The sequence below is a fragment of the Bufo gargarizans genome, chromosome 2 (assembly GCF_014858855.1).
Source record: "Bufo gargarizans isolate SCDJY-AF-19 chromosome 2, ASM1485885v1, whole genome shotgun sequence".
Taxonomy (NCBI): domain Eukaryota; kingdom Metazoa; phylum Chordata; class Amphibia; order Anura; family Bufonidae; genus Bufo; species Bufo gargarizans.
This window is the reverse complement of record NC_058081.1, coordinates 189,788,654-189,813,399: the sequence shown is the minus strand read 5'-3', so window position 1 is coordinate 189,813,399 and position 24,746 is coordinate 189,788,654. Positions and strand designations below refer to the sequence as shown.

The following is a 24,746-nucleotide window of genomic DNA, read 5'->3' as shown; positions in this document are numbered from 1 at the left end:
TCGTGCCAAGTTTTTAAGTTATGCCAATCATGCATGCACACGTTCACTCCATCAGAATGAGGGAAACTGACCCCATTCTCGTTATCCTGTGGACAAGGGATAACTTAAAAAAAACTTAGCAACCCCATATATATAAAAAACCAACACAACAACCTCAAATGGAAAATGCTTATGTGATCAAATGGAGGTCCCCCAACTATCCCAGTATAATGTAATCATTGTTTTATGCCTCTTAGGTTCGTCTCAGAACAAACATTTATAATTAACTGATGGCACAGTAGAGCATGTTTACTACATTGTCGCCCCTGTTCCGTTTTGCTGCCCTGTAAGCTAATCGATAGCATTGGAGAAAACGGACGCATTTCTCAGGGGGCGTCTCCCTCTCCCTGGCTGTGAGCTGGCCAACTGCAGCAGACTACGTTACAGTCATTGAGGGGAAAAAGCTCACCATCTCCCTGGCTGTGATGCATTCCGCTGGACAGACCCACAGCCAGGGAGATGGACACGCTCCCTGAGAAAAGTATAAGACAGTGACTCCAGTTCCCCACTAACATAAAATAAGTGTTTAAAAAAAATATAAATTCAGAATTGTTTGGATAAGTAAAAGCATTCCAAAGTTATCAAAGCAAGACATGTCAGATTTGAAAGATTATGGCCGAAACTGTACACAAGGCAAAGGGGTTGTCTGGACTTTTTCTAGCACACGTGCCATCTCCCTTTATACTCCAGATTATCATGTTAAACCTACATTCCATTCAGTCTGTAGTGCCTTAGCAAACCCCTAGCTATGAAGGTGTATGTGCACAGCTTTACCCAGAAATTTGAATGGTAGGGGGAACTCTGCAAGATACGACTAACAGAAGGACCACCTATCTTGTGTAGCAAAGGTACGATCAGAAGGTGCTCGTAGTGCTTCCAGGTCCATGCACCACAAAGAACATGTTCTCTTTGCAGACCCATTCAAGTCACTAGGTCCGCATTCACAAACTGTGTGCACACAGCCAGTGCCCATGCATTGCACATCAGTATTAGTCGTCTGCAGTAGGGCTGCACGATATGGGAATTTTGTGCGATTGCGATTAGGGCCCTAAAAATTGCGATAACGATATTTTAAGGGCATTGTGCTAGAGGTCTATTTGCTTGGATTTTCCAATATGAGCCACTGACGCGGCTGGGTATGACAGTTATATGGGGGGGGGGGCACTCTGGAGGAGGCAGTCATATGGGGGGGGGGGCGCACTCTGGAGGAGGCAGTCATATGGGGGGGGGGCGCACTCATATGGGGGGGGGGGCGCACTCTGGAGGAGGCAGTCATGGGGGGGGGGCACTCTGGAGGAGGCCGTCATGGGGGGGGGGGGCACTGTGGAGGAGGCCGTCATATGGGGGGGGGGCACTGTGGAGGAGGCCGTCATATGGGGGGGGGGCACTGTGGAGGAGGCCGTCATATGGGGGGGGGCACTGTGGAGGAGGCCGTCATATGGGGGGGCACTGTGGAGGAGGCCGTCATATGGGGGGGGCACTGTGGAGGACACTGTTATGGGGGGGGGGGGGGGATGTGTGCTATGACACATAGGGCCATGAGGCGGGCCAGCATAAGACACACATAGCATCTTATGCTGGTCCCCCTCATTGCCCCATGTGTCCTAAACTGCAATAAACATAACTGGCTTTGTGTGTGAAGTATTTTACTACTGTGTGAAACAAGCTCTCTATTGATAAAATGGCCAACCTCTGTAGTCTGCATCTGTACTCACTGTCACAGTACTATGAATGCACTGCAGCGAGGTGGCCAGCGCGTGACTGACGTCACTTAGTAACGCTCCTGCTTCCTGAAGTGGGAGGAGCGTTACGAAGTGACGTCAGTCACGTGCCGGCCGGCCTGCTCACTGCCATTAAGCTTGTGTGCATGAGCCCTAAAAAAAATAAAATAAATCTATGCAGTACAGATCAAAAGTTTGGACACCTCCTTATTCAAAGAGTTTTCTTTATTTTCATGACTATGAAAATTGTAGATTCACACTGAAGGCATCAAAACTGAATTAACACACGTGGAATTATATATAACAAAAAGGTGTGAAACTGAAAATATGTCATTCTAGGTTCTTCAAAGTAGCCACCTTTTGCTTTGATTACCGCTTTGCACACTCTTGATGAGCTTCAAGAGGTAGTCGCCTGAAATGGTTTTCACTTCACAGGTGTGCCCTGTCAGGTTTAATAAGTGGGATTTCTTGCCTTATAAATGGGGTTGGGACCATCAGTTGCGTTGTGGAGAAGTCAGGTGGATACACAGCTGAAAAACTGGGAAAACTTTGAAAGTGTCCCCAAGTGCAGTCACAAAAACCATCAAGCGCTACAAAGAAACTGGCAATCATGCGGACCGCCCCAGGAAAGGAAGACCAAGAGTCACCTCTGCTGCGGAGGATAAGTTCATCCGAGTCACCAGCCTCAGAAATCGCAGGTTAACAGCAGCTCAGATTAGAGACCAGGTCAATGCCACACAGAGTTCTAGCAGCAGACACATCTCTAGAACAACTGTTAAGAGGAGACTGTGTGAATCAGGCCTTCATGGTAGAATATCTGCTAGGAAACCACTGCTAAGGACAGGCAACAAGCAGAAGAGACTTGTTTGGGCTAAAGAACACAAGGAATGGACATTAGACCAGTGGAAATCTGTGCTTTGGTCTGATGAGTCCAAATTTGAGATCTTTGGTTCCAACCACCGTGTCTTTGTGCGACGCAGAAAAGGTGAACGGATGGATTCTACATGCCTGGTTCCCACCGTGAAGCATGGAGGAGGTATGATGGTGTGGGGGTGCTTTGCTGGTGACAGTTGGGGATTTATTCAAAATTGAAGGCATACTGAACCAGCATGGCTACCACAGCATCTTGCAGTGGCATGCTATTCCATCTGGTTTGCGTTTAGTTGGACCATCATTTATTTTTCAACAGGACAATGACCCCAAACACACCTCCAGGATGTGTAAGGGCTATTTGACCATGAAGGAGAGTGATAGGGTGCTGCGCCAGATGACCTGGCCTCCAGTCACCGGACTTGAACCCAATCGAGATGGTTTGGCGTGAGCTCGACCGCAGAGTGAAGGCAAAAGGGCCAACAAGTGCCAAGCATCTCTGGGAACTCCTTCAAGGCTGTTGGAAGACCATTTCAGGTGACTACCTCTTGAAGCTCATCAAGAGAATGCCAAGAGCAGTAATCAAAGCAAAAAGGTGGCTACTTTGAAGAACCTAGAATAGGACATATTTTCAGTTGTTTCACACTTTTGTTATGTATATAATTCCACATGTTAATTCATAGTTTTGATGCCTTCAGTGTGAATCTACAGTTTTCATAGTCATGAAAATAAAGAAAACTCTTTGAATGAGAAGGTGTCCAAACTTTTGGTCTGTACTAATAAAAATTTATATATCTATATCTCTATCTGCTCTAGAACCATGTTTTATCAGCCTCAAATTTCAATTTGCTGCAGGTCTGCACTACAAATCTGCAACAAATCACTGTCTGAACAGATCCTATGAGATCAAGAATCATCTGAGGTTACAACACAGATGATATAAGTCTGATGCAAAAAAACAAACCCAATCACTGCTTCAACGTGTTTATTATGTGCCAAACAAAACAAAAAGAAAAAAGGGACACCACATCTGTAGGTTAAGTGCATTTTCTGCTTGCATAACTACAATGAGGTAGAGACTTTACACACGCAGCTTCACAGAAATGCCCATACAGGGCAGCTAGTGCAGATTTAGCTCAGCATGTACTAGAAAGAGGGGGTTACAGACAGTGGGATCTTTGGCACAGAGCTTCCAAACATAGGGGGGTACAGAAATAAAAGGGACACACATTTTAAAGGCTTGAAACAATTTGCATAAGTCAGCTGCTTCCGGTAACAAAATACTTGAGTACATTCCCTCCAGGAGAAATGTCTCATCTCTTGCCTCTACCCCATTCTCCAAAGAAAAAAATCGATTACAGCCCTTTTCTGTCCAGCCATCCAAAAAGGAAGTGATTAAAAACTCTACCATCCCCTGAAGTGCAAATTAAAAAAGTGCAACAAACATCCTTAAAACTATATACACACATGGTAATCATCCTTTCAGCCAAGGCTCCAAGTCTGTCATTTTGCTGCAAATCCTGTTGTACAAATACAGTATTTTATTTTAGGTCATAATCTTCAACTAGCAGCTCCCAGAAAGAATACTTGCAATAATGTTAAAAGCTGCCAGGAAAAGAAAAAAAATAAATGGACTTAAAAACCGTCTTTAAGAGTGTAAAAAGGAACTGGTAAAAATCCCAAAGAGGGTAAAATATGAAATATGATTGGTTTAAATTAAGAGCAGATCCTGCCATCGTTGTTTCAGTAAAAATGCCAACTGAACAGACTGTCTGTGGTTCAGAAGGACAGTAAAGAAATCAGAAGGCACTGTATGGCAACAGCAAAAAACTGGGTAACAGCTTAATGAAATATGCATCACCCACTATATTTGCAAGGAATGTAAAAAAAGCGCCTGTAATAAAAAGGAGGGGAAAAAAAACCTGAAAAAAACAAAGACCCAAGGCAAGGGCAATAAACCAGATACTGTGCACACATTGCTTACATTCAGCAAGTGTTGGAGCCAAATATGGGTACTTCAATGCTAGGAGGAAAACTATGCCCCCATTACCATAAAAAAACAAAAACACTCAAAAAACACACAGTATCCCTGGCAAAACTTCACTGTGCACAAGTGCAGATAACTGTTACATGGTACAGCAAACAATAAGTGCCAAACAAAATAAAAGTGACTTCCCCCCACCGTCCGCTGACTTCCACAATAATCCTGGAAAGATTTATGAATGCTCCTCGTGCTGTCTGGAGGGACAGGGCGCAGCGTCCTCTTCATCACATTCACTAAATTTGTTTTTAGCTGGCGACAATTCTAACTGGAGTCACGGCTCTTCTGGTTGCGCATCAGAGGGCGGTGGTGACGAAGAATCTCCATAGAGTGTTGCCAGTGCCAGCAGGAGCGGCAGAAGTACTTGAAGCAAACCTTATGATGGAAAGAAAAACACATTTTTCATATGGTAATGCTATATCTTTGCAACACTTGATAAAAAAGGTAAACTATACGCATTGCACAATTAAAGGAAAAAAAAAAAATTCTGTCCAGTTGAAAATACTGCTCAAACTGGATCTACACAGATTGACTGAATCTGCGAACCATTAGTGTGTCTAGGGAACCTGCTAATAGCAGACTGGGAGTTAGGGGGGATATGTGACTTCTGACATGGGTTTTATTTCTTGCATGTAACAAGCCACAGCATCTTGTCAAATCATCCATGTTGTGCCATTACTCTAGTAACTCTAGAAGTTCATGAATGGTCAGAAAGGTCACCAGTTTGGAGACAGGGGTTGGGGTCCTGCAGTCCAATGCTGGCAGCACTGATTAGTGTCATATGGCACAGGGACACTCCCAACTGGTAATGGCCAGTTGACCCTGTTGGCAATTAATTCATAAAATTCTAGATGTAATACAGCAGTTTATGAAAAGATGCTCCAGAATTACTACATGGGGAACATAGTTACTGAATGATGTCAGGAGAGGCGAGCGGTCCTCTTAAAGCCCTTTTACACAGGATTAACCAAATGTCCCACCATGTCTGGGGATCAAATGACACACTCCTTTCTCATTGGTAAGTCATTGTAACCAGGAGGGCCTTGAACAATCCCCATCAATAACTGCCAAGTGAAATTCAAAAATTCTGTCTCTTAAGAGGGGTTGTCTCACTTCAGCAGGTGACATTTATCATGGAGAATACATGGCACTAATTATCCATATTGCTTCCATTTCTCCATTAACCACCTCAGCCCCCCTAGCTTAAACACCCTTAATGACCAGACCCCTTTTTACAATTCTGCACTACACTACTTTCATGGTTTATTGCTCGGTCATACAACTTATCACCCAAATGAATTTTACCTCCTTTTCTTCTCACTAAGAGCTTTCATTTGGTGGTATTTCATTGCTGCTGACATTTTAACTTTTGTTATTAATCAAAATTTAATGAAATTTTTGCAAAAAAGAATTTTTCACTTTCAGTTGTATTTTTTTTTTAAACGACATCTATATATACACACACATTTCTCTAAATGTATTGTTCTACGTGTCTGAAAAAAATAAAATAATGTTTGGGTAAAAGTTATAGCGTTTACAAACTATGGTACAAAAATGTGAATTTCTGCTTTTTGAAGCAGCTCTGACTTTCTGAGCACCTGTCATGTTTCCTGAGGTTCTACAATGCCCAGACAGTACAAACACCCCACTTCAGAAAGTAGACACCCTAAGGTATTCGCTGATGGGCATAGTGAGTTCATAGAACTTTTTATCACAAGTTAGCGGAAAATTATGAATTTTTTTTCTTACAAAGTCTCATATTCCACTAACTTGTGACAAAAAAAATAAAAAAAAACTTTCATGAACTCACTATGCCCATCATGAAATACCTTGGGGTGTCTTTCCAAAATGGGGTCACTTGTGGGGTAGTTATACTGCCCTGGCATTTTAGGGGCCCAAATGCGTGCAAAGTAGTTTGAAATCAAAATCTGTAAAAAATGGCCTGTGAAATCTGAAAGGTGCTCTTTGGAATGTGGGCCCCTTTGCCCACCTAGACTGCAAAAAAGTGTCACATGTGGTATCGCCGTACTCAGGAGAAGTTGGGGAATGTGTTTTGGGGTGTCATTTTACATATACCCATGCTGGGTGAGAAATATCTGGGCAAGACAACTTTCCAATTTTTTTATACAAAGTTGGCATTTGACCAAGATATTTCTCACCCAGCATGGGTATATGTAAAATGACACCCCAAAACACATTCCCCAACTTCTCCTGAGTACGGCGATACCACATGTGACACTTTTTTTGCAGCCTAGGTGGGCAAAGGGGCCCACATTCCTTTTAGGAGGGCATTTTTAGACATTTGGATCCCAGACTTCACACTTTTGGGCCCCTAAAATGCCAGGGCAGTATAAATACCCCACATGTGACCCCATTTTGGAAAGAAGACACCCTAAGGTATTCAATGAGTGGCATGGAGAGTTCAGAATTTTTTTTTTTTTTGGCACAAGTCAGTGGAAATAGATATTTTTTTTCCCTCACAAAGTCTCTTTCCGCTAACTTGGGACAAAAATTTCAATCTTTCATGGACTCAATATGCCCCTCAGCGAATACCTTGGGGTGTCTTTCCAAAATGAGGTCATTTGTGGGGTGTTTGTACTGCCCTGGCATTTGAGGGTCTCCGCAATCATTACATGTATGGCCAGCATTAGTAGTTTCTGCCATTCTCCTTATATTGAGCATACGGGTAATGAGGTTTTTTTTTCCCATTCAGCCTCTGGGCTGAAAGAACAAAATGAATGGCACAGATTTCTTTCGCAATCAATGTGGATGAAAGAATCTGCCAAAAACAAAGAGGGGAAAGGAGTCTGCCAGGACATAAGAGCTCCGCCCAACATCCATACCCACTTAGCTCGTATGCCCTGGCAAACCCGATTTCTCCATTCACATCAATTGATGTGGCTGAATAAATCATTGTATATATAAAAAAAAATATATATATAATCCCAGCAAAGTGTTTGCCAAAGAATATGAACACCGCCACCTCCTCAGCTTATATGCCTCGGCAAACGCATCTTTTACTGCAGAGGAGAAATCTCATCTTGCAGCGCCGCATACACTGACTTTTGTGTAATCTGACAGCAGCGCAATGCTTCTGTGAGAATGCACATCAGTGCTGCAGCTAGTCGATCGGTCCACCTGGAAGGTAAAAAAAGAAAAAAGAAAAAATAGGCTGCAACGCAATAAATTTATTAACTTTATAACAATTGAACAGCACGTTAACTTTTTTGCTTACTGGTGATTTTTTTTTCGCCCTTTATAGGACAAACCTCTCCTTCCCCATGGGACAATGTGCAAAGTGCAAATCGCCCAAAGATGTAGCAAAGTACATTATGCACTTTGTCCCAGGTGAAAGGAGAGGTTTGCAGCAGCTGTGAGTGAAAGGGCCCCAATAGCCCTGTGTGCCTGTCCTGTGAGATGCAATCCCTATGCTAAGTGTACCTGTGTGTGGTACTTCCAGAAACACTCCCCTAAGCATAGGGCAGGGTGGTCAGGGCAGTTAGGACAGAAATAGCGGGTGTCACGCCTTATTCCACTCCTGCTACAGACACGACATTTTTCGGGGTGACTGTTGGGTTGAGGTACCAGCAACAACATTGGGGAAATGTCGCTGGTGTAGACGGCTCATTACACTGGATACAGGAGGTTCTTGATAATCTCTTCCTGAAATTTGAGGAAGGGTCCTGTTCTCCCAGCCTTAATGTAGAGAACAAAACTATTATATGCAGCCAATTGAATTAAATATACAGACACCTTATACCAGCGTCTGGTGCGTTGGGAAACTAAATAAGGAGCCAACATCTGGTCATTGAAGTCCACCCCTCCCATGTGAAGGTTATAGTCGTGGACTGAGGGGCTTTTCAATTACACTGGTTGCCTGTTCTATTTGTAGTCGTGTCTGCGTGAATGGAGGACAGCATGTAAACGTCACGCTTGTCTCTAAATTTCACCGCAAGCAGTTCTTCGTTACACAAGGCAGCCCTCTCCCCCCTTGCAAGACGGGTGTTAACGAGCCGTTGGGGAAGCCCCAGCGACTAGGTCGCAGCAGTGCCACAGCAGCCAATCTGTTCTAGGAACAAATGCCTGAAGAGGGGCACACTTGTGTAGAAATTGTCCACATAAAGATGGTACCCCTTGCCAAATAAGGGTGATACCAAGTCCCAGACTGTCTTCCCACTGCTCCCCAGGTAGTCAGGGCAACCGACTGGCTCCAGGGTCTGATCTTTACCCTCATAGATCCGAAATTTGTGGGTATAGCCTGTGGCCCCTTCACAGAGCCTATACAATTTGACCCCATACTGGGCGCGCTTGCTTGGGATGCATTGTTTGAAGCCAAGGCGCCCGGTAAGGCCACTTTCACACCTGCGTTTAGGTGCGGATCCGTCTGGTATCTGCACAGACGGATCCGCACCTATAATGCAAACGCTTAGATCCGTTCAGAACGGATACGTTTGCATTACCATGAACAAAAAAAAAATAGTTTTTTTTTTCTTCATGATAGTGCAAACGGATCAGTTTTGACTTTACATTGAAAGTCAATGGGGGACGGATCCGTTTGAAAATTGAGCCATACTGTGTCAACTTCAAATGGATCCGTCCCCATTGACTTACATTGTAAGTCTGGACTGATCCGTTTGGGTGTCCGCCTGGCTGAGCGGAGGACAGACAGTGCCAGACTGATGCATCCGTTCGGGGCCGCTTGTGAGAGCCTTCAAACGGAACTCACAAGCGGAGCCCCGAACGCAAGTGTGAAAGTAGCCTAAAATGTATAAGGGACTCGTCTATGCAGATGTTTTGCTCAGGGGTATACAAATCTGCAAATTTGGAGTTGAAGTGGTCTATGAGGGGCTGAATTTTGTGGAGCTGGTCAAAAGCTGGGTGGCCTCTGGGACAGGGGGTGGGGTTATCGCTAAAGTGCAGGGAACGCAGGATGGTCTCAAATTGTGCCCTGGACATGGCAGCAGAGAACATGGGCATGTGATGAATTGGGTTTGTGGACCAATATGACCACAATTCATGCTTTTTGGTTAGACCCAGAAAAATTTTAATTTCGGAAACTTGGATGGGTTTCCACCGGAAAGACTAGGCATAAAAGCTTCCCAGGTTGGCGGCTATAAATTGTGTGGCATACCGATTTGTTTCTGCCACGACCAAGTCCAAGAGCTCCGCAGTCAAGAACAGCTGGGAAAAAAAAAAAAAGCCGAACCGATCTGAGCTGTCTCAACCTGAACTCCAGACTGGGTGGTGAAAGGGGGAACTAATGGTGCGGCTGAAGTTGGGGACTGCCAATCAGGGTTTGCCAGCACCTCAGGGACTCTAGGGGTTCTACAGGCCTGTCTGTGCGGTGGCTGCGACGGGGTAACTATTGCACGTGCCACCGTACCAGCTTCAACTGCCCTTCCGATGCTCGCCACTTCACCATGTTGTACAGCAGTGCTGGTACTAGGTCCAGGATGGGCTGCGCTGCTGGTGTATGCCTCACCATGTAATCCGACAGCGCCAGCCCCACTCTGCTGCTCTTGAAGCGGATCCTGCGCAACCTGTGGTCTAGCAACACGGTGCCGGGTATGCCAGATACTATAAAAGTACAAATGCTGATTAGTGATACGCTAATCAGCAAATCAGTGACTGCGGTGCAGTGGGCGCTAAATGAGCACTAACTACCTAACCAAGGGGCCTAAACTATCCTCTAAAACCTAACAGTCAATACCAGTGAAAAAAAAACAAAAAGTGAGTTTACACTGACCACTTTTTTCCCTTTCACTAGGTGATTGACAGGGGCGATCAAGGGGTTAATTGGGGTGCTGGGGGGTGATCTGGGGCTAAGTGAAGTGTTTGGTGGCTACTCACTGTGATGCCTGCTCCTCTCGAGACCAACCGACGAAAAGGACCAGCAGAGGAGCAGAGAAGCCATTTAACACCTTATATTTAAAAATATAAAGTGTGAACTGGCTTCCGATTTGTTTTAAAAAAAAATAAATAAAACACAGCCTGCCGGCTATGATCATTGGCTGGCAGGCTGATGTACCCCCCCCCTCAAACTTTTGCGCACCGGCGCGTCAAGGAGGAATGAAATCGACCGCCGCCAGTACGCATCCCTGCGTTAGGCGGTCGGGAAGCAGTTAAACACTGCTCATTTCCGTGGTGGCTGTGCCTGCATACTATAGGAAAAAAATAAAGTGCCAGACTCTGGTGACCTAGACTGGAAACAAGCAGTGTATGCGATGGAAAAAAATGAATCCAGCCAAGGAAGCAATATGGATAATACTTTAGTATATGGCTTGTTTTAACTCTACATAAATGCTATTTGTTGAAGCAAGAACTGCTTTAACTCACAGTAAACCCAACGTTGAAACAGCACTATATGTAGTAGCTGTGCCCACTCAAACGGCACAGGGGCCAGGCCATTTGACAGCCAGGCCCCTGCTGTATCCACTGGCATCGCTGAAAACTCAGATGTGGGTGTATTAACTCCTAGGTTGCCCCAGTCAATCCCAACTGCAGCATCTAAGGTTTTCCATTGAACCCCCCCACAATGTGATCAGGGCAACAATGGTTGCTATGGCACATGGAAGCTTTATGAAAGCCTTCAGGCCTGCCATGTATGGAAGCCTATAAAGCCCAGACTGGTTCTAAGACAACTATCAGTTACAACGCAGTACAACATTGAACAGGGATGCTCAACTTGCAGCCCTCCAGCTGTTGTAAAACTACAATTTCCAGCATGTCCAATTGGCCTACAGCAGTGCATGCTGGGAATTGTAGCTTTGCAACAGCTGGAGTGCTGCAGGTAAGGCATCCCTGACCCAGCATATGCTGTACTGCATTGAATCAGGGACCAGTCCCACAGTGAAAAAATATAAATACATAGCATAACTTTTTAATCTGCTGTTAGTAAGATATTAATTCTGTCATTTTTCCCCACACTGCATGCTGCAACAAAAAAACAAGCGGTGGTAGAACTGCTGCTGTCTCTTTAGGCTAGTTTCACACTAGCGTTCGGCTGTCCGCTCGTGAGCTCCGTTTGAAGGGGCTCACGAGCGGACCCGAACGCTTCCGTCCAGCCCTGATGCAGTCTGAATGGATGCGGATCCGCTCAGACTGCATCAGTCTGGCGGCGTTCAGCCTCCGCTCAGCAGGCGGACACCTGAACGCTGCTTGCAGCGTTTGGGTGTCTGCCTGGCCGTGCGGATCCGTCCAGACTTACAATGTAAGTCAATGGGGACGGATCCGTTTGAAGATGCCACAATATGGCTCAATCTTCAAGCGGAGCCGTCCCCCATTGACTTTCAATGTAAAGTCTGGACGGATCCGCTCAGGCTAATTTCACACTTAGCTTTTTTTGCTAATATAATGCAGACAGATCCGTTCTGAACGGAGCCTCCGTCTGCATTATTATGATCGGATCAAACGCTAGTGTGAAAGTAGCCTTATCCTGCTTCCCAAAAATCACAATAAAAAGCAATCAGGTCATAAGTAACTCAATAGTTCCAATAATGGCAAAAATAAGCCCCCACACATCTCAAAATCAAATCTATAACCCAGTAGTATCCATAAATTCAGAGCATGGTGCCTCTACAAACTTTGTTACAGGATGGGTTAATTTCCTAATAATTCCTCCCCCCCCCCCCAAATCAAATAATGCCTCTTAATAGTACACATTTTGGAAACTACAGGATAAGGTGGGAGTTTTGTTGGTACTATTTTAGGGTACAAATGATTTTTGGTTGCTCTATATTACACTGTGGGGCAAGGCAACAAAAAAAAAAAAAAAAAAAAAAAAAAGCTGTTTTGGCAGCTTTATTTTTTTTATTTACAATGTATCTGACAGGTTAGATCATGTGGTATTTAAATAGAGCAGGTTGTTACGGACGCGACAATACCAAATATTTTGGGTTTCAGTTTTACATAAAGTATTTTTGAAAAAATTAGTTTAGTGTCTCTGTATTCCAAAAGCCATTTTTTTGGGATACCGTCTTATGTAGGGGCTCATTTTTTCAGTATGAGATGACTGGTATGATTTTGGGGTGCGTAAGGCTACTTTCACACTGGCGTTTTTGGGTCCGCTTGTCAGATCCATTTCAGGGCTCACAAGCGGCCCAAAACGGATCAGTTTAGCCCTAATGCATTCTGAATGGATAAGGATCCGTTCAGAATGCATCAGTTTGCCTTCATTCCGCTCTTGAGGCTGACACAAAAACGCTGCTTGCAGCGTTTTGATGTCCGCCTGACGATAAAGCTAAACTGATCCGTCCAGACTTAAAATGCAAGTCAATGGGGACGGATCCATTTTCACTGACAATATGGTGCAATTGAAAACTTATCCACCTCTTATTGACTTTCAGTGCAAGTAAAAACAGATCTGTTTGCATTATGAACAAAAAAACACTTGTTCATGGTAATGCAAACTGATCCGTTCTGACCCGATACAAGCATTTGCATTATAGGTGCAGATCCGCCTGTGCAGATACCAGATGGACCCGCACCTAATGCAGGTGTGAAAGTAGCCCAAGACTGATTGCTTGGTATTACACTTTGTGATGTAAGGTGACAAAATTAAAGTTTTACAGTTCCTTTTTTATGGTGTTCATCTGAGGGGTTAGGTCAAATGATTTTTATAGAGCAGGTTATGGACGTGGCAACACCTAATATGTATACTTTTTATATTAAGTTTTACACAATATTTGAGAGAAAAAAAAAATATAAAAATCATCAGGTTTGTGTCCCCATAGCCTGAGAGCCATAGTTTTTATTTTTTGGGTGAATAGTACTATTCTGGGGGTCATACGCATTTTTGATCGCTTGGTGTTGCACTTGTAATGCAAGTTTATTTTATTGACAGTGTTCATCTGAGGGGTTAGATCAGTGATATTTTTATGGAGGCGGTTTATATGGACGCAGCGATACCAAATATGTCTGCTTTTATTATTTTCCCTATTTTTACTTTTATTTCGGGAAAAGGAATTTACTTGAAACTTTAATTTTTTATAAAAAAAATAATTCACTTTATAATTGTCCCCCTGTTGGACTTCACGGTTTGATCTATGTTTCAATTCAGTACATTATGTATTGTATTGAATTAAACTGTTAGCGTCTTACACAGCACGACGCTGAAAGTTGCCTAGGAGACGCAGCCCTCAGGCTGGATCTCCTGGGCTTCCGTAGCTGGCAGGCTCCAATGGCAACCATTGGCCCCCTGCCAAGGCAGCAGGCCGATTGAGTCAGAGGGCGCCCCCTCCCTCTAAACCCCGTATGTGCCAGTCAGTGCTGACCATGGCATGTGAAACAGTTAACCCGCCAGCATCACCACATACAGCGATGCCAGCAGGGGCCTGGTTATCTGTAACAGCCGGGGCTGTGCAGCTCCTGTAAAGGCACCACATTCCCCCACGTAGATGTATGTGATTTTGTGGAAAGGGGTTAAATGTAAAGTGACCTCCCCAAAATGGCTCAACAGCTGAAACCCCTGGAACTCTGCATTGGTGCCAAGTGCTGTATTCCATGCCTCTATCAAATTCTTTCAGAACATACACCACAGATTCTGGAAAGGACTACCTGGTCTCTGCAGAAGAAAGGACCTGGTTGAGAATTGCAAACCTGGCACACAGAGTCTTCAAGGTAAGGGTCAATCTGAACCTAAAGCAAAGTACATGAAAATAAAAAAGTTGTATTCATTTGTTACCAGCACTCATGACAAGTCATTTAAAAACACATTTCTGCTTTTATTTGTCCAATACCCTTATATGCAAAGATAAGTGCCAACGGGCAGTTTGTATACGCAAGTAGATCGTGCTAGCTGAAACCACAATTATGCCAGTCATTCCTATTGAAGGGGTTATCCAGGGACTAATATTTGTCTCATTGAACTTTCCCTTAGATGCCTATTCTTACCCCATCTGCCGTGTTCACCCCCTTCAGGTCTCAGTGCAGTAGTCTCATGCCATTTGCAGATGTCACAACCATGCATCATCTGACTGCTGGACCTTACAGTTATAGTCCAGTAGGGCTGAATGAAGGGAAGATCCTACATGTGATTGCAGTGCACTGGCTTTCAATACCATGCAAAGCAAGTCCATGTACAGTGCATTATTTTATATTAGGCAGCTCTAGAATGACCGTGTCAAGTTTATTTCATTGTATTTTGACCTTTTCAAGCACGGCTGTAACCAATCACTACCTGGACCTTCCAAATAAAGGACCCTTGCTCCACAACACTGAGGACTGTACCGATACCAAGCAGGAGAATGGGGCAGATAATATGCATCCAAGGGACATTACAAATGAATGAGAATTTTACTCCCTATATAACCTTTATCTCTCACCATCTATTTGACGCAGGCTACACAGACCTGTTGTAGTGCTACAGATTTTAAAGGGGTATGACACCTTGCTGATCTATTACAGAGTACAATTCGTGTCAGCATCACACTCCGTTCAATTCTCCAAGACTGAGTGACCCTTGCTAAGCTGGAAAGTTCCAATCTACAGAAAGACCCCTTGTGTAGAAATGTTTCCCCGATTGAGACAGGCTGCTTTTTCTGAAATAGACTTCACAGCTGTGTCGCTGTCAGATAATTCAATAGGCGGTTTTGGAAATCTGCAAAGCAGATTTGTGTAATACCCCACTTGGATTTGTGTAATCCCCCCCCCCCACACACACTTTGCTGTTACTGTAATGCACAGGAATCAGCAGAAAACCTGCACATATTCCACAGTGTGCAGAATGCCTTAACGGTCCCTGCAGCGAAGTGCCGGGTCAGTTTCCATGTGGATTTCTATGCCATTTCTGCACCAAGAACTGCATGTGTCACTTCCAGATTTTAATGCAGACAGGTGTGTGAAGAATTTTTTTTTAGCGATGAACATTGGTGTACAAGATGTATTTTAACCGAATTAGAAATCACAGGGACATTTAAGAAAGTTGTCTAAAGAATCCAACAATAGCTTTGTTGTGATTGGTTGCTACAGGCAGTTTAACCATTTCAAGTCTGCCCAAATGTATTACATTTACCTTTTTGGTAAATTTGGCAGTTTTTATCTCCACAAATGCAGCACTAACAGCCTTCAGGTAACTTCGCTGGTTGTTGAAAGTCACTCGGCCAGAACCTATTTTATTGCAATAAAATAAAAATTTAAAAGTTGAGTGATGAGCTACAACAACCGAATTAGTAATAAAGACAGTTACACACCAATTGGGTACTTGTGCTTATCGGTATCAATGCCAGCATAGACCACCCCACCAAACAGATCATTCATTATAGAGGCAAGAGCTTCAGCATTCAGCATTCCATGCAAAGCCCCAACAAACACAGTTTTACTGGGATCCAGACGCTGAGATGGACTACGAACGAAATTGCTGTCTGCCAGCACCCAAGGAATGACCTGCACCTACAAAAAAATAAAATAAAAAAATAAGTAAGGTAGCAGCAACTGGTTAATTTTCTTATGAATCCATTCTGATCTAGTCAATGAGTGTTTGAAGCATTCTTGATAGAGATTTTAATCTATTTTGGGGTCAGATTTCCTTGACCGCCCATATAAATTTGTTAAGGATAAAGAACATCTGTCAGCATGAGCAACCCTAGTAAACCGGGAATACTGCCTGGTAGAGTTGAACATGCAGACTCCAAGGACTCCTCACCGCAATCTAATGTGTCTTCACCGATAGTCCCATTTTAATTTTTCTGCTAATGAGGTGCTTTGTGCATCAAGGTGCAGGTTTACCACCTCAGCACTATTCCACATCCACCTTCCTACCTTAGTCAGTCTCTCCCGATTGACAGGGCCAGGCATCAAGGCTTAAAGAGAGGTAAAGTGCTGCTCCAAAGGAGCTAAGCCCACCCCATGATGCTCCAAGCACCTCATTAAAACAAAACTAAACAGGAGGAATGTCTCAAAGGCACATTGGAGTGCTTCAAGAGGGTCCTTGCACTTAATATGACCAACCATATCAGGCAGCAAATGCATACCTGCCAAACCACCTAACTTCTAAAGAGTTAGTTCAACTGAGCATCTAAATGGGTATGGTGACTTCCAAGTTCTCTACCGATAGATGTTAGGAGATAGCAACTGCTAGTCTCCTGGCAGTGGTTTCCTCCCCCTTCATTACACATAACTTGGCTAAGCATACATATATTTGAGGATCAGAATAGATAACCATTGGCAGAATGAGCAGCCAGCATCTGTTTGGTTAAGTAACCTTGAAGGTGTTCTAGACTGATGACATAGCACAAGATAGGCCAACATAACTAATGTAGATGCCACCACTGGAGCAACAATCACAAGTTGATGGCATATGTCAATCATTACTACAAGTCTCAGGATTTGCAGTCAAGTGCCATGTACTGTAGATGCAAGATAGAGAGCACCATCAAGCATAAATACTGTCTCAACAAAAGGTACTACTAATTAAAAGCTCCAAACCTCATGCTGCCACAGTACACATACTCCATGAAGATTCTAAACTGGATTGTGAACACCCTACCTCCTTGCAGCGCATCCTGCGACTTGACATCTTGAAATAGTGCTCACTCAGCCCATCCTGGCTTAGCAAGTCTTGAGTGCAGGCTTGAAGCAGTGCCCTCACAGATTTCTCAGATTCAAACACCAAGTACACATAGCCTGCAGTATTGAGAAAATAGCATTTAGAAGTTGAATAGTTTAGGTTTTGTCTAACTTAAGCTAAACAAGTAGTCGTCTCAAAAGAACTAGTTCATATGGGTACAGACAACACACAGCTATCAGATGCCCAGCAATGACTGTCACAACCCCGAAAATGATTACTGCAGAGCCTTCTGTGTTGGAATGAAGCTCTTCTAACCATGCCAACAGAACAGGATTTGTGCCATAGCTGCCTAAGGGGATGATACAGCATGTCACCCTGACCTCCAGCCAACTAGCTGGAAATAATCTAGCATGTAAGCCAAGTCAAATTAAATCTGGTCAGAGGTGGTAGGGCTAGCAGGAGAGCAACCCATGAATGGTGATTGGCAGACAGGACTTAAAGAAGTCTCTGAAAGTGCCTTTTTCATCCTGTCATGTGATGAGGCAGATTGGTCCTAGCCAAAACGAGAGATAGTCACCTTTTCAGAGTCACATCTAAGGCCGAGGTCCCACTTATTTAAAAAACAGGCATAATTCCTTCCATTATACCTTGTGAGCAAAAAAAAAAAAAAAAAAAAAAAAAAAAAAACCAGGAGTAAAGCCTATTCAGAGATAACTGAAGTGTGATCCCAGCCTTAAAAGTTTTTGGGTGAATTGACTACCCCTTTAAAGTTCTGCAATCTAAGATACTGTTTTACATCAGTTGTCCAATAACCTACCACTTAACCCTGACTTTACATCTGATTGGTCTACACTTAATTGCAAGGACATCCCTGAAGGTCCTTGCATAAATTAGCAGCTGCACTCTGCTACCAAAAAAGCACAAGACCTTCCCATAAATATAGGACAAAAAATTTAAATTTTAAAAAGTCTTGGCACAGGACTCTGAGCCACAACAGCAGAAAATGTGATTGGTCAGGAAAGAGGTAAATAGCCCTGTCAGATATGGTTATCAAGACAAGTTATACTTGTGTTTAAGCAGTTGGCTCAAAGACAACCTCTGATCATTTGCGCTATTAAAACTACAGGCCTAGATGGGTTCCCCTACTCAGTTGTAGACTCAGCCTTCAGCTCTAGCCTGGCAACTCACAGCAAATACTACGATCGTTAAAAGCAAAACGCTAGATGCTTTTCAAATAGCACTTATACATAATCAATGATGGACAAGTTTGAAGCCCATTTTCTTTGCAACCTATGGAACCATCATGCATTTTACATGGGGGGGGGGGGGGGGGGGGGGGGGAAGAGAGAAGAAAGTGGGAGAAACTAGTATGCACTTCACAAAGCGGAACTTGTGTAAAGCCAGCTTCAGAAAAGGTGGCTGGTGTGTATTACACCAACCTGTGTTTTTTAGCATTAGTCCTTTCATACCTGTCCCATCACCGTGTCACCAGCTATCTGTCCCATGCAAGAAAAGCAGCACCAGTGCACACCAAGTAAGTGCCAAAAAATAAAAGTTTGCTCCTACCATTCTGGTATTACCTTTGGGCATATTACCTTTAGGAGGACAACGGGGATGCTTTCCATCCTTACCAGGCCACTCAACACTCAATGCTCCAAATACCCGGAATGTGTTTATCAGTCCAGCTGCAAAATTAAAAAAAAACAGTCTGAGAGCTCTATAGGCACATGAAAAATTCAACATCTTGATCTGCTGGACATGGCCCTTCCATATAAATAGCTAGGCGACTAGCTGATTAATAGAGGTTGCTGAAGCAGAAAATGTGATCAGCTCATGAACCAGCCTGGTCATATTACAGGAAAGCTTTATGTACACGAGCAATGGGGGTGGTGGTGGGAATAGGGTTGTTGCGGGTATCGAAATTTCAATACCCAATCGATACTTTTGTCCCAGTATCGATACGATACCGGGATTTCCGTTTTTTTTTTATACTGGGCTGCGCTTCTGCACAGTCTAGTATCTCTGAACGTGAGCACGCTGCTATCGGCGAGCGTATGTTCTCTCAGCAGCACGGGGAGAAGGAAGCTGTCCTCCCTCTCCCCTGTGCTGCTGCCGCCACCACTGCGAAGAGGGGCGGGCGCACTGCGCCACCAATGAGAGGACTATTGCCGCTCCGTTCGCCCGCAGTGCCCCATTACTGTTTCCTGCTCCACATGCTGCTGATTACTATTGGAGCGATGGGAGGAGACATCAGCTTTACTAGTGGGCGTTCCTTCTCCCTGCGATTGGACAGCGCTACAGCCAGGGAGAAGGAACGCCCACTAGTGAAGCTGATGTCTCCTCCCATCGCTCCGATAGTAATCAGCAGCATGTGCGCCCAGGACTAATGGGAGAAATAGTTATTAAATAGAAAAGTATAAATCACCCCCTTTTCCCAATTTCACATATGTAATATGTTTGTTTATATATTTTATATCACCACGTCAGAAAAGTCCAAACTATTAAAATATATAAAAAAAAAAATCTAGGTGGTGAATGCCGGAACAGAAAAAAATATATAAACTGCGCGATTCGCCATTTTTAAAAATGCGTAATGCACGTGGCTTTTTTGGTTTATTTTTTCGTGTGGTATCGAGTATCGCAATACTTTTTCATGGTATCGAAACCGAATAAAATAAAAAAATTGGTATTGCAACAACTCTAGGTGGGAATGGATCCAGAATTAACTTACTCTCTGTAATGTCCCAAGGAACTCCACCAAGAAATACTTTACAAGAATAAACTGGGTTTTTGTAGTTACGAGGAGGCAACTGACCACTCCATGTGCAGGTAGCTTCATTTACCGCTTTAGAGAGAAAAAAAAAAAAAAAAAAAAAAAGCCATTTAACAGAACACAATTTTTGATCATGTTACCACCAACGTAAGGCACACTTAGGTATAGATATACAACTTAAATGCCTAAAAGTTAAAGTACTTTACAGCTGCCACAATGCTGACCAACATATCAGAACACACATGTGCCAAGCACAAGAAATGTGTATTTTGCAGACTTAACCCCTTAGGGACACAGCCTTTTTACACCTTAGGACCAGGCCATTTTTTGAAAATCTGACCAGTGTCACTTTAAGTGATGATAACTTTAAAACGCTTTGACTTATCCAGGCCATTCTGAGATTGTTTTTTCGTCACATATTGTACTTCATGACACTGGTAAAATAAAGTTAAAAAAATATTTTTTTTTGCATAAAAAAATGTCAAATTTACCAAAAATTGGGAAAAATTAGCAAATTTCAAAGTTTGTTTCTCTACTTCTGTAATACATAGTAATACCCTTAAAAATTGTGATGACTTTACATTACCCATATGTCTACTTCATGTTTGAATTATTTTGGGAATGATATTTTATTTTTTGGGGATGTTACAAGGCTTAGAAGTTTAGAAGCAAATCTTGAAATTTTTCAGAAATTTACAAAAACCCAATTTTTAGGGACCACTACAGCTCTGAAGTCACTTTGCGAGGCTTACATAATAGAAACCACCCAAAAATGACCCCATTCTATAAACTACACCCCTCAAGGTATTCAAAACTGATTTTACAAACTTTGTTAACCTTTTAGGTGTTGCACAAGAGTTATTGGCAAATGGGGATGAAATTTGGGAATTTCATTTTATTGCCTAATTTTCCATTTTAACCAATTTTTTCCACTAACAAAGCAAGGGTTAACAGCCAAACAAGACTATCTTTATTGCCCTGACTCTGCCGTTTACAGAAACACGCCATATGTGGCCGTAAACTACTGTACGGCCACACAGCGGGGCGTAGAGTGAAAGGTGCGCCGTTTGGTTTTTGGAAGGCAGGTTTTGCTGGACTGGTTTTTTGACACCATGTCCCATTTGAAGCCCCCCTGATGCACCCCTAGAGTAGAAACTCCAAAAAAGTGACCCCATCTAAGAAACTACACCCCTCAAGGTATACAAAACTGATTTTACAAACTTTAACCCTTTAGGTGTTGCACAAGATTTAATGGAAAATAGAGATACAATTTCAAAATTTCACTTTTTTGGCAGATTTTCCATTTTAATATTTTTTTTCCAGTTACAAAGCAAGGGTTAACAGCCAAACAAAACTCATTATTCATGGCCCTAATTCTGTAGTTTACAGAAACACCCCATATGTGGTCGTAAACCGCTGTACGGTCACACGGCAGGGCGCAGAAGGAAAGGAATGCCATACGGTTTTTGGAAGGCAGATTTTGCTGGACTGGTTTTTTTGACACCATGTCCCATTTGAAGCCCCCTGATGCACCCCTAGAGTAGAAACTCCAAAAAAGTGACCCCATTTTAGAAACTACGGGATAGGGTGGCAGTTTTGTTGGTACAAGTTTAGGGTACATATGATTTTTGGTTGCTCTATATTACACTTTTTGTGCGGCAAGGTAACAAGAAATTGCTTTTTTTGGCACCGTTTTTTTTTTGTTATTTACACCATTCATCTGACAGGTTAGATCATGTGGTAATTTTATAGAGCAGGTTGTCACGGACGCGGTGATACCCAATATGTATACAATTTTTTTATTTATGTACGTTTTACACAATAATTTCATTTTTAAAACAAAAAAAATGTTTTAGTGTCTCCATAGTCTAAGAGCCATAGTTTTTAAATTTTTGGGCGATTATCTTATGTAGGGTCTCATTTTTTGTGGGATGAGATGACGGTTTGATTGGCACTATTTTGGGGTGCACATGACTTTTTGATTGCTTGCTATTACACTTTTTGTGACGGAAGATGACAAAAAATGGCTTTTTTTACACCGTTTTTATTTTTATTTTTTTACGGTGGTCATCTGAGGGGTTAGGTCATGTGATATTTTTATAGAGCCGGTCAATACGGACGCGGCGATACCTAATATGTATACTTTTTTTATTTATGTAAGTTTTACACAATGATTTCATTTTTGAAACAAAAGAAATCATGTTTTAGTGTTTCCATAGTCCAAGAGCCCTAACTTTCAGTTTTTGGGCGATCATCATGGGTAGGGTATGATTTTTGCGGGATGAGATAACGGTTTGATTGTTACAATTTTGGCATAGATGCGACTTTTTTGATCACTTTTATTACCTTTTTTGGGAAGTAAGGTGGGCAAAATTCCAATTTCATCATAGCTTTTAATTTTTTATTTTTATGGCGTTCACCGTTCGGGTAAAGTAACATTACCGTTTTATAGATCAGGTCGTTACGGACGCGGCGATACCAAACATGTGTAGGGAATTTTATTTTTTTTCATTTTTAATCAGTGATAAATGTGTTTTTTGATTTTTACTTTATTTTTCACTTTTTTTTACCCAGACCCACTTGGTTCTTGAAGATCCAGTGGGTCTGATGTCTGCATAATACAGTACAGTACAATATATATTGTACTGTACTGTATTTTACTTACACTTTGTCTGAACAGATCTATGCTTTCAGCACAGATCTGTTCAGAACCATGGACAGCAGGACGCCTGAGAAGGCGTCCTGTTGCCATGGGAACCTTCCCCGTCTGCTCAGTAGTGGCCAGAACTGCGCAGACGGGGAAGGGTAAGGACGGGGCTTGGGGGGCTCCCTCTTACTGTTAACCTTTTCCATACAGCGGTCCGTACGGACTGCTGTATGGAAAGGGTTAAACGGCTGACATCGCATCACCGATGTCAGCCGTTTATACCAGGGTGCCAGCAATGTGCTGGCACCCTGGTATACCCACTAGACGCCAACGATTACGCAATGGGAGGCGGGCGGGGGATCGCGATACCGCCTACCGCACCGCCCGCCTCCCGCACCGCCTGCAACCCTCCCCCTGCACCTCCCACCGTGCTCGAACAACTCAGGGGTGCAGGGGGGAGGGATACAGGAAACCATTTTTAATCCTAAAGTTTCTGATCCCTGCGGTCAGGGACCGCGGGGATCAGAAACTGCAGAAATCGCAGCAAACCGCAGGTCTGAATTGACCTGCGGTTTGCCGCGATCGCCGACATGGGGGGGTCACGGGACCCCCCCGCGCATTTAGCCTAGGTGCCTGCTCAATGATTTGAGCAGGCGCCGGGTTCCGATCACTGCCAGCCGCACGGCAGTGATCGAAAATGCACAGGGCGTACATGTACGCCCTGTGTCCTTAAGGGGTTAAGGTAAAATGAAAATGCACCCGGTCACATGCATCTGCCCCACAGTACATTGGTAGGGATGGCAATCTTTCACAACAAAGTACTCCTAGGAACAGGGTCCTCAAAGTTTATCATCTCTGCATGACTGAGCTCACCCTGTACAATAAGAGCACTTGTATTGCAAGCCTGATAGATCTCGAGGCAGACAAGTTTCCAGAGCTTTTCCCTTCAGTCTAAGTAATAATCCTGCCCATTGCTCACTGGGCAGGAAGAAACTGTTAGCAAGTCTCTTGACTCCACTCAATGCAGGTCCTCATCCATCTCCATAAGCGAGATCTCCTGGAACAAGCCTGAACAGCTTCATCCTCACTGTATTGGAAAGACAGCATTTTTTTAGGATCCATGTCCCTGCCAACTTGGAGTGCAGAAAATTGACACCCCCTTATATTTGTGCCATACTTATCTGGCACCCTCAGCCCGATGTTCTACCTCCTGATGGTACTGGATAAGCTGCAGGTATAGACTAGGGTTGCAGCCTCCTCCATTCTTGCCCAGCCAACTGGCAGATATGAAATATGACCACATGTTGATTTCAAGCCACCAAGAGGAAATTCACATAACATACTGACTGTACAGACACCAAATAAGACATGAGCAAGCTTTACAGCAGGTCAGATCCTTAAGTGGTAACACATGCAGACAGGTATGGGGTGTTTGGACTTCCAGCGATACCCAAAATGTATGAAACAGGTTAGTTATTAATTTATAAATTTTCCTTAACAGGAAAATTTACTCATTCCTGTATGTAAACCGGCAGCCAATGGACCACAGACTGAATGGAGACCACGTCTAGACACTTCATGAACTTTTATGCGGTGGAGTGTAAGGAACAGGACATACCCCATTAACAGTTCCAAAGCGCCAAGTTGAACCACCACCACCTGGTGCTGGCATTCTGAAGGGCAGATTACAACAAAGGATGTTTATGCCCCACACAGCATTTCAGACTCCTCAGGTGTAAGGCTACTTTCACACCTGTGTTTAGGTGCGGATCTGTGGTATCTGCACAGACTGATCTGTACCTATAATGTAAACGCTTGTATCCATTCAGGACAGATCTGTTTGCATTACCATGAAAGTCAATGGGAGGCGGATCAGTTTTCAATTGCACCATATTGTGTCAGTAAAAACCGATCCATCCACATTGACTTACATTGTAAGTCAGGACGGATCCGTTTGGCTCCGTTTTGTCAGACGGACATCAAAACGCTGCAAGCAGCGTTTGTTTCCTCCAGAGCGGAATGGAGGCAAACTGATGCATTCTGAATGGATCCTTATCCATTCAGAAAGCATTGGGGCTAAACTGATCCGTTTCGGGCCACTTGTGAGATCCTTGAAACGGATCTCACAGGCGGACCCAGAAACGGCAGTG

General features: G+C 43.5%; 1 protein-coding gene across 4 annotated transcripts in view; it reads right to left on the bottom strand.

Annotated features, from left to right (window-relative positions):
• Positions 1 to 3,598: 3,598 nt before the first annotated feature.
• Positions 3,599 to 24,746, bottom strand: part of CPEB1 (cytoplasmic polyadenylation element binding protein 1) — a 60,069-nt gene continuing 38,921 nt past the window's right edge. For 3 of the 4 annotated variants that reach the window (XM_044283344.1, XM_044283342.1, XM_044283341.1), the window contains exons 6-12: positions 19,908 to 20,021; positions 18,757 to 18,861; positions 17,156 to 17,292; positions 15,861 to 16,059; positions 15,683 to 15,777; positions 14,227 to 14,307; positions 3,599 to 5,046 (exon numbers count right to left, since the gene is read on the bottom strand). In XM_044283344.1, coding sequence (XP_044139279.1) covers positions 4,936 to 5,046; positions 14,227 to 14,307; positions 15,683 to 15,777; positions 15,861 to 16,059; positions 17,156 to 17,292; positions 18,757 to 18,861; positions 19,908 to 20,021 — 842 coding nt within the window. In that variant the 3' untranslated portion in view covers positions 3,599 to 4,935. The remainder of the gene's footprint in view (positions 5,047 to 14,226; positions 14,308 to 15,682; positions 15,778 to 15,860; positions 16,060 to 17,155; positions 17,293 to 18,756; positions 18,862 to 19,907; positions 20,022 to 24,746) is intronic. The other variant, XM_044283343.1, reaches the window with a different exon arrangement.